This window comes from Lepisosteus oculatus, chromosome 22 (assembly GCF_040954835.1).
Source record: "Lepisosteus oculatus isolate fLepOcu1 chromosome 22, fLepOcu1.hap2, whole genome shotgun sequence".
NCBI classification, from domain to species: domain Eukaryota; kingdom Metazoa; phylum Chordata; class Actinopteri; order Semionotiformes; family Lepisosteidae; genus Lepisosteus; species Lepisosteus oculatus.
This window is the reverse complement of record NC_090717.1, coordinates 13,483,763-13,499,376: the sequence shown is the minus strand read 5'-3', so window position 1 is coordinate 13,499,376 and position 15,614 is coordinate 13,483,763. Positions and strand designations below refer to the sequence as shown.

The following is a 15,614-nucleotide window of genomic DNA, read 5'->3' as shown; positions in this document are numbered from 1 at the left end:
CACCACTGAGACACTTTGGTCTCTCACACCGTCACACTCTTCCTCCACCGCTGTAAAACAGTGATACTGTGATACTGAGCTGAGCCCCTGAGGTCAAGAGATGTCCAGCCAGTTTAGAGGCAGAATTGTCTTAAGAAATTCAGATTACAGCAAATTAAAGCAGAAACAGTCAACAAAACATTTACAGATAGTGATATACTGTTCCACTTTGCTTTCACAATCCCTATTGATCTGCGTGCCTATGTCACACAGTTGTGCCATCTTGCGTCTTAGTCCCTACAGTACAAGCACCCTGTATCCCAGTATCTCACCTGTCACTTCACCACAGGTAGATCACTTTCACACAGCCAGGTTTTGCACATATTCCAGATCGTCACATGGGAATATTGCATGTGTGGCTTGCAGTCTGGGAAATTCATTGTATTTATCTATAAAGGCTGTATAGACTTTGCTTGTAAGAATGACCAAGTGCTAACGGAGTGTTGTGGATCTTCTTTAAAATGATACTATTGTGTATTTTCAGAACTCAGATTTACAGGCAATACAATTGCTGACTTATGTCGTTCTGGTATCCTCATGGATACTTTGACTTCACATTCTGGTTGTGCTGCATTTCAGAGCTAAGGCTCAGTTTTAATTTGTTTTTTTCTTACTAATTGTAACTGGTTTACTCTTGATATAGGAAAATCTATATATTCAATAAATTAGAAATTCAAAGTTGTTTCCAAATTAACTTGCTCTCTTTCTTCTTCTCTTTCTTTCTCACAACACTTGCAAATTGGGAACAAATATGCTCTCTTGCTCTCATTACTTTTCAATGCATAATCCTTTGACTCCCACTGATATCATTGCCACCTGTAGTTTTCAATGATGCTGTTATATAACACATCTGAATTTAAAGTTATGAAGCAAAACAGTGTGAAAGAAAACCTTTTCTTATTCCTTACAGTTGACTTTTCCATTTTTTAAATGAAAGCCTTAGTTTCAAATGTAAAACTAAGTAGCTCAAATATTTTTGACATTTGCATTTCTCATCATGTCAAACACAAAGCACTGCCTGTGTGTTATATCAGTTTATTCTCTCAAAATCTTCAGCACATACTGTGTGTTCAATAAGCTCACTGTGAAATGAGCATTCTTTAATAAACAGCAGTGATTACAGTTAATTACTGATTAATACTATACTGATTAATAAAGGGAGCCAGCAATTACAGTATGTCAGTGACTGTGTGGTACAATGATATCAGTGTGAATTAAAGGATTTTGTATCAGCTAGGGCAGTGTAAGTGAAGCCATTTGAAAAACCACATTGAGCTGTGCTGCTGAGGAATAACACAGTTCAATGATTCTGTGAAGCTTTTCGAGAGAAGAAAATGACTTCACTCTGCCAATAAATCCAAATGACACAAATAAGACTTCAATTACATGCTATACCACATCAAATGGTCACATAGAATGAAGTCTCCTATGTGTAGCTGTGGTTACACAAGTCTGAATGCTGCTGTTGTGATAGCTGAATGTCACAGTGTGTCATTAGGAATTTTTGGGACGCCTGGGCTGTTGTTGGTTGCTGCCCTTCAGTAATGTTCTGTTTGACCCTCAATCCCATCCGTCTCACTCTGCAAGAAACTGTTTCCATGGCTACCATTCACAGTCACTTTCTGGGCCTCAGCATCTGGCATATACATCTGCATACAAAAAGGGAAAGATGTAGTGATACCCTCCAGTTTTACAGATGTGTTCCTGGTGCAAATTTCCAGAGGGTATAGAAGATTACCCAGCAGAGGTTAGGGGCCAAGGAAACCTCTGCTCTGTCTTCATCCATACTCATTAGAACTATCACGGCCACTGCAAAAGCATATTGAGCTGTTGTTTTTATCACTGCTTGCTTGATTCTTCTATGAGCAATCTGATGAAGACCTGGTTCAGTTTTGACACTGCACATTCCCAAGGAATAGCAGTGATATACCACCATGAGATGATATACCACCATCTAGTGGAAGGTAACGACCCTCACCACGGTCAAAGCAGGGAAAGAAAGATTTGTATAATTTACCGTTTCGTACAAGTGTCACGTAGCACACCGCTATTTCAGAGGGTCGTAGCGTTTTAAAATTGGCAAAACCGTCTCCGCAGAAGATTTTCCAATCTGTGCTCAGCATTTGCTTGGCCTGCATTATAAATATCAGCCATTCTGCATGACAGCCAGCATCAGGCCTTGAATATATCACCAGCTCCAGCTGCCATGTGTTTGTGCCTGTTCCATACGATGCCTTGTTTTTTGTCACAGATGCATCACCTTCATGTCAAAGCTGCTTATTTTAATGTCAACAGACTTGGTCTAAGGAAGAATCAGGCACTGTCACCTAGATATCTGCATCATAAAATTAATGGATAACAGCTTTTGAAGCACACCCCCCTCATTAACTCATTTTAATCTGTGGTTGAACTGTCACTTGCGACAACTGATACAAAATCTAAATAAGCCAAAATTGCTGAATGTTGCTGACCTCTGGTCTGCTGGTACAGCACGGGAAAGATTGTGCATGATACTCTGTAGCTCGTATTAAATAGTCAACTAAAATTAAAACAAACCCGTCGTATATATCAAAAGTATTTTACGTTTTGTTTCACGCATTGCCAAAAGTTACGCTTTTGTTTGTTTTAAGTTACGCTTCGAAGGTTTTTTTCACTCAGCTGACCAGTCCCTGCCAGTCCTTAAGGGAGCAGTAAGACTGTATATGCCACATGCGCCATGTGTGTGGAGATGGTGTTGGTTGGTCTTGGGTGGGGTGGGCTGCAGGTGAATGGATACAGCTATCCTCCAGAGTCCCCAATGAATGCGTGCATGCTCCAGTACTAACCCACCCTGAGAGAAACTGCCCTGCTCCAGAAGCAGAAGTGGCCTGGTGTGGAACAAGAGCCTGTCTCTGTCAAGCTAACCAGAAAGCATGGGCTCTGTTCTGATCTTCTGTGTCCAAGACCACAGAAAGTGAAAATGGATAAAGACCTTTCACCATAAGTAGCACCTCTCACTATAGGAATTCATATTTGTTTCTCAGTAGTCCTTCATAAATAAAGGTTAGTGGACACAACTGTAGCACTCTGCCACAGAGGAAGCTAGATATTGTGATCAGTGTAATCTGTAATTCATGAAACACACGCTGTGACTGAGCTGCAGTTGAATAGATGGCAACAGTTATAAGCCTACATGGATTCTTAAATCAAAGCATTGTTTTTCCAATTAATTCATATTGCAGAACATACTGATAAGCATGATTCCATACTGTACATTTTGCTTTAAATGAAACATGATTAAGGTCTTCATCCCATTGTCTTCTCTGCTCATAGGTCTGAGCCTTGAACAACTCTCTCTTTCAGCTCTATATTTGATTGCCTAACTAAGCATAGTGAAAGGCCACCCCTGACATTACCTATTAATACCAAATACGTCGACGTCCACAGGAGATACACCAGTCTGCCACCCCGTTTTCACAGTGGTGGTCACGTTGTTACTATACTTTTTACTGCACTTTCAGTGCCAAGCGCCAACACAGCTCTCAGACTGTGGAGCAGACTGAGAGTCTTTCTCAGTGCAGTATACAAGCTTCTGCTGTGTCAGTCTGAGTGGAGAGCACATTCTAGACTCATGAAAATGCAGCGTTTGAATGCAGGATCTCTGTCACATTAGCGCATCAGACTCCCAGTTGCACGAGGAACCGAGGAAGGGAATGGCTGGAAAGCTCCACCAAGGCTTGCCTGCTTCATAAATCTGCCTGTCCAAATCTTGAGTTGTCCAACAGGCATGATCAAGTAATTAAACCACAGGCAGTGCTTACTGACCATGGGGTCTGTCAATAACAGATTTCAAAGGAGTAACTTCAATTACAAGAATGGACTAAAGCACTTTCAGAGAGCTTTGCTTGAATTCCTTTTTTTCCCCAAATAAGGGGTGGCCTTTGACTGAAAATCCCCCGCCCCAGAAAAAAACAAATCACTGTGGCCTGTGTAATTCACTCTTAACACTATTGGTTTGCGTCATCTGAAGGAAAGCAAATGGATGTGTTTCTGACTTGTTACTGTATGTATGTTTGTTTTGTTTGTTTTAAAGGAATGCTTAACAAAAAAAGCCCTTAGGGGAAGAGATGATACGGCAGCTCCTTTCACTGGAGTTTAGTCCACACAGGAAAGGAGAAGCCTATTGAATGGCAGCCCTACATGGCGCCCAGAGTGACAGCAGCTGTAGGAGGGTTTGTTGCTTTAGTAGAACCTAAGATAGCTAGGATACACTTGCTGGTATTCAGAAAATGATCTGGAAGGGGCATCTGCAGCATACATGTATTTTACCAAGACTATCCATCCAAACACCTTCTAACCCACGTGAACACGGGAAGAACATACAAGCTCCACACAGACAGCACCCCTGGAACTGAACCCAGGATCCCAGCACTGCTGACCACTGCGCCACCATGTCTCTCCTTCCCATAAACACCAGATCAATAACCTGATTAATAACAATCCAATCACCAGGTCAATAAATATAACAAAGCCAGTACAGCCAAAAATATTATAACAAAATATAACTAATAACAAAGCCAGTACAGCCAAACTATGAAAGGTATTTGTCACCAAATGAGTTTGGTTTCTTAAAACACACTAAAACCTTAGTTAAACAGAATAATAGGGGAAAGGGATGTCTGTTATTGCTGAATACATGTTAAAAAATGTTAAATAATGTTAAATATTTATACAAGAGAAGATATACATTCTTATATGCTCCATTTTTTATTTTTTAACATTTTCAATTAACATAGTCAATGTTAATTGTTCATGTGTCTTTTTATCGTAAATATACCATCTCTTTATTTCATGACCCATAAATATACTGTATAAAATTCATCAAAGCATTCAAAACACAACATCCATGGTAAGCCATTCACCTACCGTTAATTCAGGGAAAGTCCAGCATTTCTGATTTGACAAAATTCCCCTTTAGCAGGTTTTGTCTGTTAAATCCAATGTCTGCGAAAGCACAGTCCGTTAAACAGAGAGTTTATTGAATTAATCGAGAGTGGTGGTTAGGAAATCAAGTGGGAAAACACGATAAACCTGTTCAGATGTTTAGGAAATAGGATGAAGTAAGATTCTTTCTGGTGTAAGGCAGGTGATGACGGTGTTGCACCCAAACTTCTGTTTACTGGGGAGGAGACTGTATTATCTCTTGATCAAAAGGGCTTTGTTGTGTGTGCATTCCCTAAGAATGCAAGTCAAACGGTACCATGAGCAAGGCATTCTTAAAAATCTGTATCACTTCCCACATCCCACGCGGATGGGGAGACAGATCACCTGCTGTCACCAGCTCTGCATACAGCAAAATTCTGTAGTGAGCGAAACGCTCCCCTGACCCGCTTGGATACCACCCCGCCACAGACCCTTGCACCGGACCGCCTGTACCCTGTACCCCGAAGGAGCTGGGGAGACTCGTTCTGCAGAGTGATGTCGCAGCTCAGCGGCACGCGGTGCCGGGCTCCGAATGCCTTGCCTTGGTCTGCCGCTTGACGCCAGGTTCGGAGCTGCAGGGGGGAATGCAAAGGGGTGTTTTGTTTTAGGGGCTGGAGACTTGACGTCATGAGCATGCTGCAACCCTGCCTTCGCTCAGCGCATGGCCGGTCTCGGGGAGGGGCGGGCTGGTATGGCGAGTTAACCCTCTAACTGCCGAAGCCCAAGCACTGCGGCGAGCTCTGGCTGTGCCCTACACCTTGACAGCTGTATCTATTTTCCACAGGGGGACGGGATACACCAAATCCGGGAGGCGCTGAAGATTTTAGCCGAGAGGGTTTTAATCCTTGAGACTATGATTGGTATCCATGGTGAGTAGGGGCAGCAGTCAGGCATCAGCTGTGGTCAGGTGGGACCTTTTCTCTTTCCTGCAGGGTGCTAGCTGCTGCGTCCTTCCGCCCCTGTGGAAATCCACCTGGTCAAAGCCTTCGCCGAGGGCACCAGGCTCCTCCGTGCCGAAGGACAGGGCTGATGGCAGCGGCCTCACACTGGGCCAGCCGGGACTGCCAGTTCTGCCCAGCGGCAACCCCTGGGGCTGGGTAGAGGATGGGCAAGTGCCCCCTTTACATTAAAATCGTGCCCTATGCCTTTCTCCCGGATTGATTCCACCCGCTTCCGGGAGAGAATGCAATATTCCAAGAAGGAGCTGGCAGTCCTGGCTCCAGCATGAAAAGCAAACGTGCCCTGAAGCACCTGTTCCTCTTTCTGGTCCCTCCTCGCTCTCCTCACTTGACCTGTCTGTGAGTAGCAGCGTGTTTAGGGATCAAGCACAGCAGCTGGGTTCCACAGCAATTCCTTTCAGTTCCTTAGCCGCCTTGGGGACGGGTCAATTACAGGACCCGGCCAGTCTTGCCTCATGACATGTGCAAACACAGCCCTAAGACTCAGGTTTCTCGGTTTCCCTTTGGTACTTTTCCAAAGCGTTTAACACGTATCGTAAAAACACAACAACAACGCCAACGAGTGTGCACAGCAGCACACTGCCACAGCAGCGCTCGTGCGCTGCCTTTCCAAGGTCTGGTGTGACAGCTGAGGGCTTTGGCAGAGGTGGATTTTCACACTGGTTTCATGTGGGAGAAGGTCTGTCCTCATTCTTGCCTTCACTGGCTGGGCACCCGAGGTCTCAGGTAAGGGCTTGCGGTCCCCTTGCCTTCGCCTCCCATCCCTGTCACTGTTTTCGATCTCCAATAGGCCTTTAGCTTGCAGATGTTCCAAGACATGCAAGCTGATCTTGAGCTTCTGGCTCGGAGGGTGACATTACTGGAAGCCATCATCTGGCCAGGTAACCTTACTTACTCCCTTTGGTTTTTTTTCCTCAAATTTAGAATTGACAATTCTTTTCAATTTTATACTTTCCCCCCAATTTGGCATCGCCAGTCGTCTTTCATTTCGGCACCAGCGTCAGCCTGTGGGGGGTGTCGAGGACTGCATGCGCCTTTGTTCAAGACTCCCGCTACCAGGCTGCTGCCCCTTGTGTTGTGCCCTGAGCTCCACAGGAGCCGACAGGAGAGATTCAGCATCGACTGGAGGAGAGATGCATCTCTCACTGCTAGCACTGCCAGCTCGCAGACACTCAAAGGTCTAGGGTTCCTGCCACCTTGACCGTCTCAACCAAGCCCACCCCCACCACTGCCTGGGCGTTTCCAGAAGTCAGCTGATGACATAGGCCAGGCTTGAACCAGAAATGGCTGCACTCTAGGGTTCAGCCTGCACTCTGAAAAGACAACCAAGTGGTGTTTAAGGTCTTTTTTATATGGGGGTAGGGCGCTGGCACTGCTTCTATTTCCTAAATGTGCTATTTCCAACACATACTCAGTTCTTAGTCAATTGACCTTCATCAGCTGGGTAAATCAAAAAAGGGGCAGTTACAGTTTGTCTTGCCCCGAATCAGAAATGTATTTCGGATTGGCAATTTGGAGTTGTACTTCCGAGTTGCACCCTACGAGGGAATAGCCATCCTCTAAGATCATCATCTGGCCAGATGTTTTTGGTACCCGATCCAAGTGACCGACTGCTATGAACTGAGCTTCTGGGGAATGTGGGCCTGTGCTGTCTGCCTTCTCCATGGTCTTCTGCTGTGGTGGGGTAAGGGAAGAAAGTATTGAATCCCTCTGGCATACCACACACTGGCCCTTCGGCGATCCACACCCAATCGTTCAACAACGTTTCATCTTCTGATCTTTTCGAACACATAAGCATGTGAAGCTTAATTATTGTTGGCATTTCCAAAGCATTCTGACCACGCAGTAATGCAGCAAGGTTTGTAGCTAGCCTTCACTTCACCTGCTGTCTGTGTGACATAGCAACCATTTCCATAAAGACCTTGTCAGCTTCATTATTCACCACCTAATGTTTACTGAACCGAACGCCATTTCTCAAAGCAAACTCGTGCATCTGTGTTTGGTTTAGTTGCTTTGTTGCGTTCATCCACCCTGAAACTGTTGGAGAAAAATTAAAAACACAGTTGGAAATGACACTGCTGGAAACCTTTTTTGGCATTCGTATCGTATATATGAATATAATTATGGTTACATACAATTGGTGGCTTCACAATGAAAGTCAGGATGATCAACATATTAGTAATCAACTAATCATTGTTCATGTAATGCATCGTCAACTTTAATTTGAGCTCACTTTGTTAGATTAGGTAAGGCTTGGCTAGAGATCTAAGATACTGTAGAAGCTTATGGCCACAAGCCCGTCTTTCCTGTAATTCAGAGTGCTGGTGGCTGCCTTTCTTGGCACCACATTACAGCACAGTCAAGGTCTTGTTTCTTCAACAGAACCGGACGTTGGGTCGGGTGAGGGCCAATATGGTACCCCGCTTCCTGGCTTCTACCGGGATAAACGTTCCAAGATCTCTGCCTACCAGGCCCTCTCTTCAACATTATCCCGGGAGGCCGAAGAGGAAAAATGATCCCGGGTGCCAAACGTCCTGGACAGTATACCACCTGAAAGATCATCCGGACCCCACTGGCACACATCACTGCCAAGTTCCTCTCCAAGCTCATGGACAATGGGATTCACTCAGCTTGCTGCCTAGTGCTGCTGGCAGGCTTAGGGCACCTTGGGGAAAGCTTTCTGGTGCTCGCTGATAATACAATGAGTTCACTTGCACCTCTTTCTACCCCTACAGACAAGCACGGCTCTTTACGACATAAAAACGGCTTAAACATTTTAAAAATGCCAGGCAAACTGCAAATGCTGTGCTGTGGATGACCTGAAACAATTCAATTAGCAATGCACAATCTGCAGATAAAAAAACAATTCCCTGTTCAACTTTCGAACCATAATCCAAGAACAACAAGCAACCGACTCACAAATACTATAGGAAGTTCAATGCAAATTCCTGACTGGAGCGAATACCTTTTCGGGATATAGCTGTGAAAGAGAAAACATTTGTCGTTGATTCTGAAACGTGGGGGCACTGCAGGAAAAAATGGAACTAGAAAATATGCAAGCATGTTTTTTTTTCTCCCGACTGCTCTACGAAAGAAACCCTGTTGCTGCAAGTTGAACAACATAGAGTGCTGCTCTCCTGGGCTGCTTGCTCTTATTTACAAAACGCTTTATTCCCTTCGGACAACCCTTAATCCCATGCTCTTAACCCGTAAGTTTATCCCAAGCAGCTGGAGAGATACACAGGGATGTGGTTTTTGCTCAGCAGCCGGTTGCTTCAATCACAGAAATCAGATCTCCTCTGGAACATCTGCTGGTACAGGATGCAATAAGCATTCAGTCCTGAGCAGTAACCAGCCCTCCTGAAGGCTCCCCAATGGAAAAGGACTCCTGCCTCTCCGCACAGTAAACAGTCAGGACAAGCTGTTACCTGCTTTTATACAGAGACTCCAATGTGTCCCCCTGGTTGGATGTTTATAAAGATGGGGGCATTATTTTCTTGCTGGGGAAGATAGTGTTCTTCACATAGAACTTAAAGTTCCTGCATTGCTCACCTATGGCAGTCTATTTACAGAAGTCCTTCATTTGTTACCTTATGATGGGAAGAGAACATGATTTTGCTACGTGAATATCTTTGTAATTAGTACCACTAGTAAAGTTTTTTTTAGTTTGATTTGCAAGTCATTAAACCTCTTTGATTTTTTTATTGAAATAAAACTGTTTTGTGTATTATTTAAAAATAATCCTTAGCATTTTTTAACTTGTCACCTTGATTCCCCTTAACATTTTACTACCATGTGTATTTTTTAGTGTTTTTTTTTTCAAAATCATTCACAACGTTCTGTACCCATGTAATCCAAAACCCATTGCTGGAAATGGAATGATTGTTGGAAATTAAAGATGTTATTTTTGCCCCATGAGCCTAAACTCCTCTTTTGCATGTGTACCATGAAAACAAATATTGCATCCTGAAAGACCAGGAATGTGTGACCTTTGTTGACTAAAGAGTACAATCATCACTTGATTAGAATTGGGGCCACAGCAAAAATAAAAGTAAACTGAATCCCTCCAATAGATGAATCTCTGATTGTCAAGCTGGTCCTTAATCAAAATCACTTGGCCACTTGGTGTTTGCAGGGTTTTTTTTGCCTCTCTGCTGCTCGAAACTAAAGAAATGTAGCTGGTGACTAAAATCTTGTAAATGTTGGACATCTGTGGGAGGACTTCTCTCTACATTAAACTGACCGGATAACTTCTGAACCATGTCAGTGTAAAGTGTGACATGTGGTTAAAAGTCACCTGAAACGTTCCAGGTGCAAATGAAATGGTGGCTGATTTAGGAGAGCTTTGCAAGGAACCAAATCCTGTAAGCTCGTACCACAAAAAAGCAAGTTCTACATTGTACAGGTGGCACAGTGGCATGGTGCTTGGCAATACTGCCTCTTTAAGGCTCTGTCTGTGTGGAGTTTGCGTGTTCTCCCCATGTTCACATGGGTTTCCTTCCGGCGCTCCACTTTCCTCCACACAGTCCATAGACTAATTGGCCCTGGTGGGAGTGTGTGTGCCCTGCGATGGACTGGTGTCCCATCCGGGGTGTACCCTGCCACGCACCCGTTGCTTGCTGGGATAGGCTCCGGCTCCCCTGCGACTCCCATTTTCATCTGCATTTTGATGTTACGCTGCTTTGGAAGGATATGAACCAGAACAAAAGAACCAAAACGGTCCAACAAGGCATCATGTCCGCACTGAACGTCACATGGTAACAGCGCACACGAGACGGAGAGAGGAGGGTGTGAGGGGTGCAGGAGTGTTGGATTCTAGAGTACGCCTTTATGCACCAACAGTGCATAGTCAAATTGTTCTCACTGGAGAAAGGTTAACTGTAATTGTAAAGATCTCGCCACCATTACACCTGCAAAAAAGCATTAATTTAAGAGATCTTTCTATTCTGGCTCAATTTAACCACAAAAGGCTGTACTACAGTGCGGTTTAATCCAAAATCATGTATTTCTTTAACAGATTAGAAGGTGGAGCAGCATTCATAACGGAATGATTTTAGCTTCAATCCCTCATAAATTAAGCAAAAATGTGTATTTTTTTTAGCTGCTTAACTGTAAAAAGGTGGAATACAGTCTAAAGGCATTATAATCAAGCTTTCTTTTCATGGACTGACAAGAAGTATCATCAATCTGCTGTTGCTTGTGCTGACTGAAAAACTACTAAAATCTCAAACAAAACTCATGACAATTTTTTTGGACAATGTTTTCCCTAAACCAGTACTGGAAAGCAGAACCCATTCAGAATCTTGCCATAACATTAATTTAGTATTAATTTATTCTGTGCAGTACATGAGAAGGTACAGGAATCACTTGCAAAACAATGGATCTGTATGCCGAAATTCACTTCAACATAAAAATGCATTTAACTCTGCAAACCAGGTTTGAAATCGGCACAAATCCAGGGTGAATCACACTGCTATCTTAGAGCAGAGCTCAGTCCAATGTTGACTTCTAATCTTCACGACCACAATAAAAGTCACCTGAAAGGGGTGTACAGGTGGCCAAGATCGGAGGGGGCTCCCGACTCCGAGAGGTCAGCCAGTCCACTGTGCCGAAGGCGTCCTCCCTTTGGAAGTGACCACGGCTTCCTCTCCCACCCCGTCGTCGATCAGGAGGGAAATAGCGCCATCTAGCTTCCCGGAGGCTGCCAGAGCCACCACAGCTTTCTCTGTGGGGAAGCCCATTCTCTCCAGCTGCTGCAACCTGCAAGACAAGTGGCAGGCGGCAGCTGAAGTGGCTCTGAAGGATTTTCCACGACCGCGGCGAGAGCTTTGGGATCTGGGTGCCTCGTTGTGCTAAACACAAGACCTAGAAGATATCTTTTGTCTGAGAAAGAACAAAGCACAGAACTCCAAAGTGAGAGGTGATCTTGCGTCTAGACGCAACGCAAAACGTTTTCATCCATTCATTTTCTAACTGCTTCATCAAATTCGGGGTCGCAGGGGAGCCAGCAAGCAACTGTCGGGGTACACCCTGGACAGGACCCCAGTCCATCGCAGGGCAGCTTGTGCCCTGACACCAACACCTGTACCAATTTCCCCAGAAGCCAATTACCCCACCAGCATGTCTTGGGACTGTGGGAGGAAACCTGAGCTCCCGAAGAAAACCCATGGGAACACAGTGGGAACATACAGACTCCACGCAGACAGCACCCCAGAAACTGACCCCAGGGCCCCAGCACTGCGAGGCAGCAATGCTAAAGACTGCACCACCATGCCTCCCTCACAAACATGTCTTTTAAGAAAGTATTTAGGTATAACACACGGCTTGTTTCCGAGACAACAGACAAGAAAACCATGCATTTAGCAAAATGTCATTTTTACGGTCGGACTCAAAGGAAAAACACAAACATGTCCACATACCAACACCAAGAGAATATCTCCATTAGGCCCTATATCAAAGAGAACGCATCTAAATCCCCAATGGAAGCACAAAGCCTCCAAATATGACTCAGATATAACATTTTTTCACAGAATGCTAATTCCAAAACATGAGTCACAAAACCTTAAGGCTCACAGTATCTTCTGGTTTCTATTCCTTTTCCTTCGAGTTTTTAAATGCTACACTGACCTACTTAGAACTTTCTCACTCTTGACCATTAACTTAGCTGCCACCTAAAGCACTGCACTTCACAACCATAGCAGTGGTACTCCACTGTTCTTGAAAACCCAAGACATATGTTAATTCCACCTGCATGAATATGACATGACCTGTGACAGACAGGACTGCAGTCTCTAAATATTCCTGTGTTTGACCTGTTTCATGCACACTGACAACCCTGGACGTAGGGTATTTTTTTGTGCAAACTAGCATGTTCAAGTTCAGACTTCTTTCCACACAACCTCATCTGTTTTGGTTTCAGTTCTTTTACATACGTGACCTTATTTAATTTGATTGGTGAATTACCGAGTCAACCTCTTTCAATAAAAACGACCACTACACACTTCAAACCAGTACTCTGGGGTTGAGGATTACCTATGCAGATTAGACCAGAATGTAAAAAACTGGGGTAGTTTCCTTTAGCATTAGCCCTGCGTGTCAGAAGGGCACTGACCTCTGCGTTCCCAGAACACAGGTTTCGGTGACTCACCGCAGAGATGACACTGAAGATTTGGGCAGCTCCAGTTTCTCGACGGATCCCTCAGGAGCGTCCTGCAGAGAGGCCAGGATCCCTGCTCTCAGCAGCTGCTCTTCCAAGAGCTGGACCTCGGAGACAGCCGGCACCTCTCCTGCTGCCCAGTCAGGTTCCTGGGATTTCCAGGGCTCAGGCCGCATGTCATACTCCTCCCACTGGGACCTCTGCAAGGGCTCCAGCTGCCTGGCAGAGGACGGCTCTGCCCACGGATCAGGTCTGTAACACATGCGTCACGACACAATTGGAATAAGGGCTGGATTCCATGACACAACCCAACCCTTACTGTCTCCCCAGGTCAAAGAAACCCAGGGAGAAGGAAGAATGAAGTAACGTCAGTATTCAACCTGATTATCTGAGCTCTCTACGGTCTAATGTATTAAACGTAGAGTGGAGCACCGGCTGTGAATCTAAGTTATTAGTATTTTATGAGAAGATCCATCTTCTTTGGGTGCACAGATGTCTCAGATTCACCTTGTCATGCTCAGCAGCGTCCAACCTCAAAATGACCGACCAGCTCCCAAGAGGAGATGCAGACACATGCAGGGTTCCTTACAGAGTGTTTCGCACCCTGGGCTTCAGTCGTTCCTACCTTTGACCCGTGCAGCTCACGGGAAGACTGTCTCTATAAGAGGAAAGCACAAAGGCCCTGCGTGGGAGAAGACGACAGAGATGGTCTTCTCCTTTCTGCAGCCACTTGAGAAAGGCCGAGCTATCTGAGAGTCCACAGTGAAGGAAATCAAGTATCACAGACTTTCATTTGTTAATGATTTTTCCTCACAGGTTACAGGGTTTTGGGCCAGCCAGTCAGATTCAGTTCTGTGGTACAAAGTGTCAGCCAGTAGGGAGCAACCGACTGGTATAACAGTCTGCCGTCCCGCTGCTTGCTGGGATCGGCTCCGGCTCCCCTGTGGCCCTGGACTGGATAAAGAGCTTGGAAAATGGACAGATGGGTGACATCCGGGATCTGTAACATCCGCAGTGAAAAAGAGTCTTAAGCAAAGATCACGGCTCTTTAAAATCTGGAGAACAGCAATAATGGTGCAAAATAAGCACTGTGGAAATAAAGTCTTAAAGAAGGGCCGTGTACAAGCCTGCTCCACGAGGGGCAGAGCAGCAGATTCCCACAAGGATACAACTGAATCCCACGCAGACCGCGCACAGGTGGAGCAGGGCGAGGGAGGCCGGCACCAGCAAGCAGCTGCCGGCCAGGAGAGCCCAGGGCAGGGCCCAGGCCGGGAGCCAGCGACGGGCTCGTCCCTGCTGGCCCAGGCGGCACTGGGCAGCCAGCATGGCGAAGTGGACCGGCGAGTAGCCGCCCACCCGCCCCGCCCCGCCGGCCCCCAGCCGCGCCAGGACACAGTACAGCAGGGCCGGCAGGCAGCAGGAGAGCAGGGACAGGGCCAGGAAGCACGCGCTGCCCCAGCGCCGCTCCTGCGCCGGCCCCAGCGCCAGCAGGGCGGCGCTGCTGAGGAGCAGGGCCGCAGGGTCCTGGTGGCAGAAGGCGTAGGTCCACAGGCGGTGAACTCCAAGACAAAGCAACGGACAAAGGGAGTTAACGCCAGGTCCCGCTGGCAGGGTAGACTGTGGGATAACTCTTCCAAGATCATTAAGAAAACGTATATTGTTTCCTACACTTGCTGTGTGTTATCAAAACCCATCTATTGCTACATGCAGTTACATCTAAAAACCTAAAACAACCCTTCCGTTATTTGTTTAGATTTATATAGAAATGTATGCTGTAATGATAGATCTAGTATTTTATATATTAATTCTATATTTAATTTCCTCAGCAGCTGCTAGGCAGGAGACACCCTCGTGTTCCTGTGAAAGAGAACGGTGCAGGTGCGCCTGTACCTACCGCCTGCTGCACGAATGCACCCCTGGGCGGACTCACCTTGCAATCCAGGTAACACTTTTTCCGAGTCGAGGTACAGAGTGTCGTACGCTCCGCTGAGCCAAGTAACCAGTACGGCACCGAGCAACCCGGCGGTGCCGGCTGGAAACCCGGACCGGTTCGACCCAAGCCGAGACCAGAACGAGGGGAACCGGCTAAGCATCGCAAGTCATCTGTCCGCCCATTCTGTCAAGCGCCAGGTGCCTCTTCCCCCGCCTTACTTTCAGTATGAAATCAACACCTGAAGGCTTTCACCGGCTAAGAGTCCCCTCACCACCAATTTCGTCGAAACTGAAACAGTCGAGTTCAATAAATGGTTCGTGCAATACCGTGTCTGCGATATTCAGGACTCTCTCTGAAGGTTTAGTGAACCACCGCATTGTCAACCCATAATTTACAAATAAAACCCTATTTCATTTCAGCCACGACGAAGCATATTAGGAAAAAGTACTAAACTTCCCCGAACCGCACATCCTAGAGTTAGGGACCATCACAAAACTGAACACTAGACCTGACGAGCTTGTTATCCGATGAACACAAGTAAAAGTCAAGAGTAGTTCAGGAGGGT

At 45.8% G+C, this 15,614-nt stretch overlaps 2 protein-coding genes across 5 annotated transcripts in view; one reads left to right on the top strand and one right to left on the bottom strand.

Annotated features, from left to right (window-relative positions):
• emid1 (EMI domain containing 1) overlaps positions 1-9,878 on the top strand; it is a 100,535-nt gene extending 90,657 nt beyond the window's left edge. The window contains exons 15-16 of one of the 4 annotated variants that reach the window (XM_069182092.1): positions 6,751-6,841; positions 8,343-9,878. In XM_069182092.1, the coding sequence (XP_069038193.1) occupies positions 6,751-6,841; positions 8,343-8,476 (225 nt within the window). In that variant the 3' untranslated portion in view covers positions 8,477-9,878. Of the gene's footprint in view, positions 1-861; positions 4,764-5,785; positions 5,871-6,750; positions 6,842-8,342 lie in introns of those variants that run through there. The other 3 variants (XM_069182093.1, XM_069182095.1, XM_069182094.1) reach the window with 3 other exon arrangements.
• Positions 9,879-11,274: 1,396 nt separating this feature from the next.
• rhbdd3 (rhomboid domain containing 3) lies at positions 11,275-15,556 on the bottom strand. Its single transcript, XM_006640456.3, has 5 exons — positions 15,047-15,556; positions 14,286-14,675; positions 13,742-13,865; positions 13,108-13,368; positions 11,275-11,720 (listed from the first exon to the last, which is right to left on the bottom strand). The coding sequence occupies exons 1-5, from the start codon at positions 15,207-15,209 to the stop codon at positions 11,552-11,554; spliced, it is 1,107 nt and encodes a 368-aa protein (XP_006640519.2). The 5' UTR covers positions 15,210-15,556; the 3' UTR covers positions 11,275-11,551.
• Positions 15,557-15,614: the final 58 nt, after the last annotated feature.

Bases quoted from the DNA above. Each gene is read 5' to 3' on its own strand.
- rhbdd3 (XM_006640456.3), bottom strand. From the start codon at position 15,209: ATGCTTAGCCGGTTCCCCTCGTTCTGGTCTCGGCTTGGGTCGAACCGG. The intron at 14,676-15,046 runs GTGAGTCCGCCC...TTTGTCTTGGAG, and splicing joins AGTGTTACCTGGATTGCAAG to TTCACCGCCTGTGGACCTAC. The intron at 13,866-14,285 runs GTATCCTTGTGG...GTGGACTCTCAG, and splicing joins GGTCTGCGTGGGATTCAGTT to ATAGCTCGGCCTTTCTCAAG.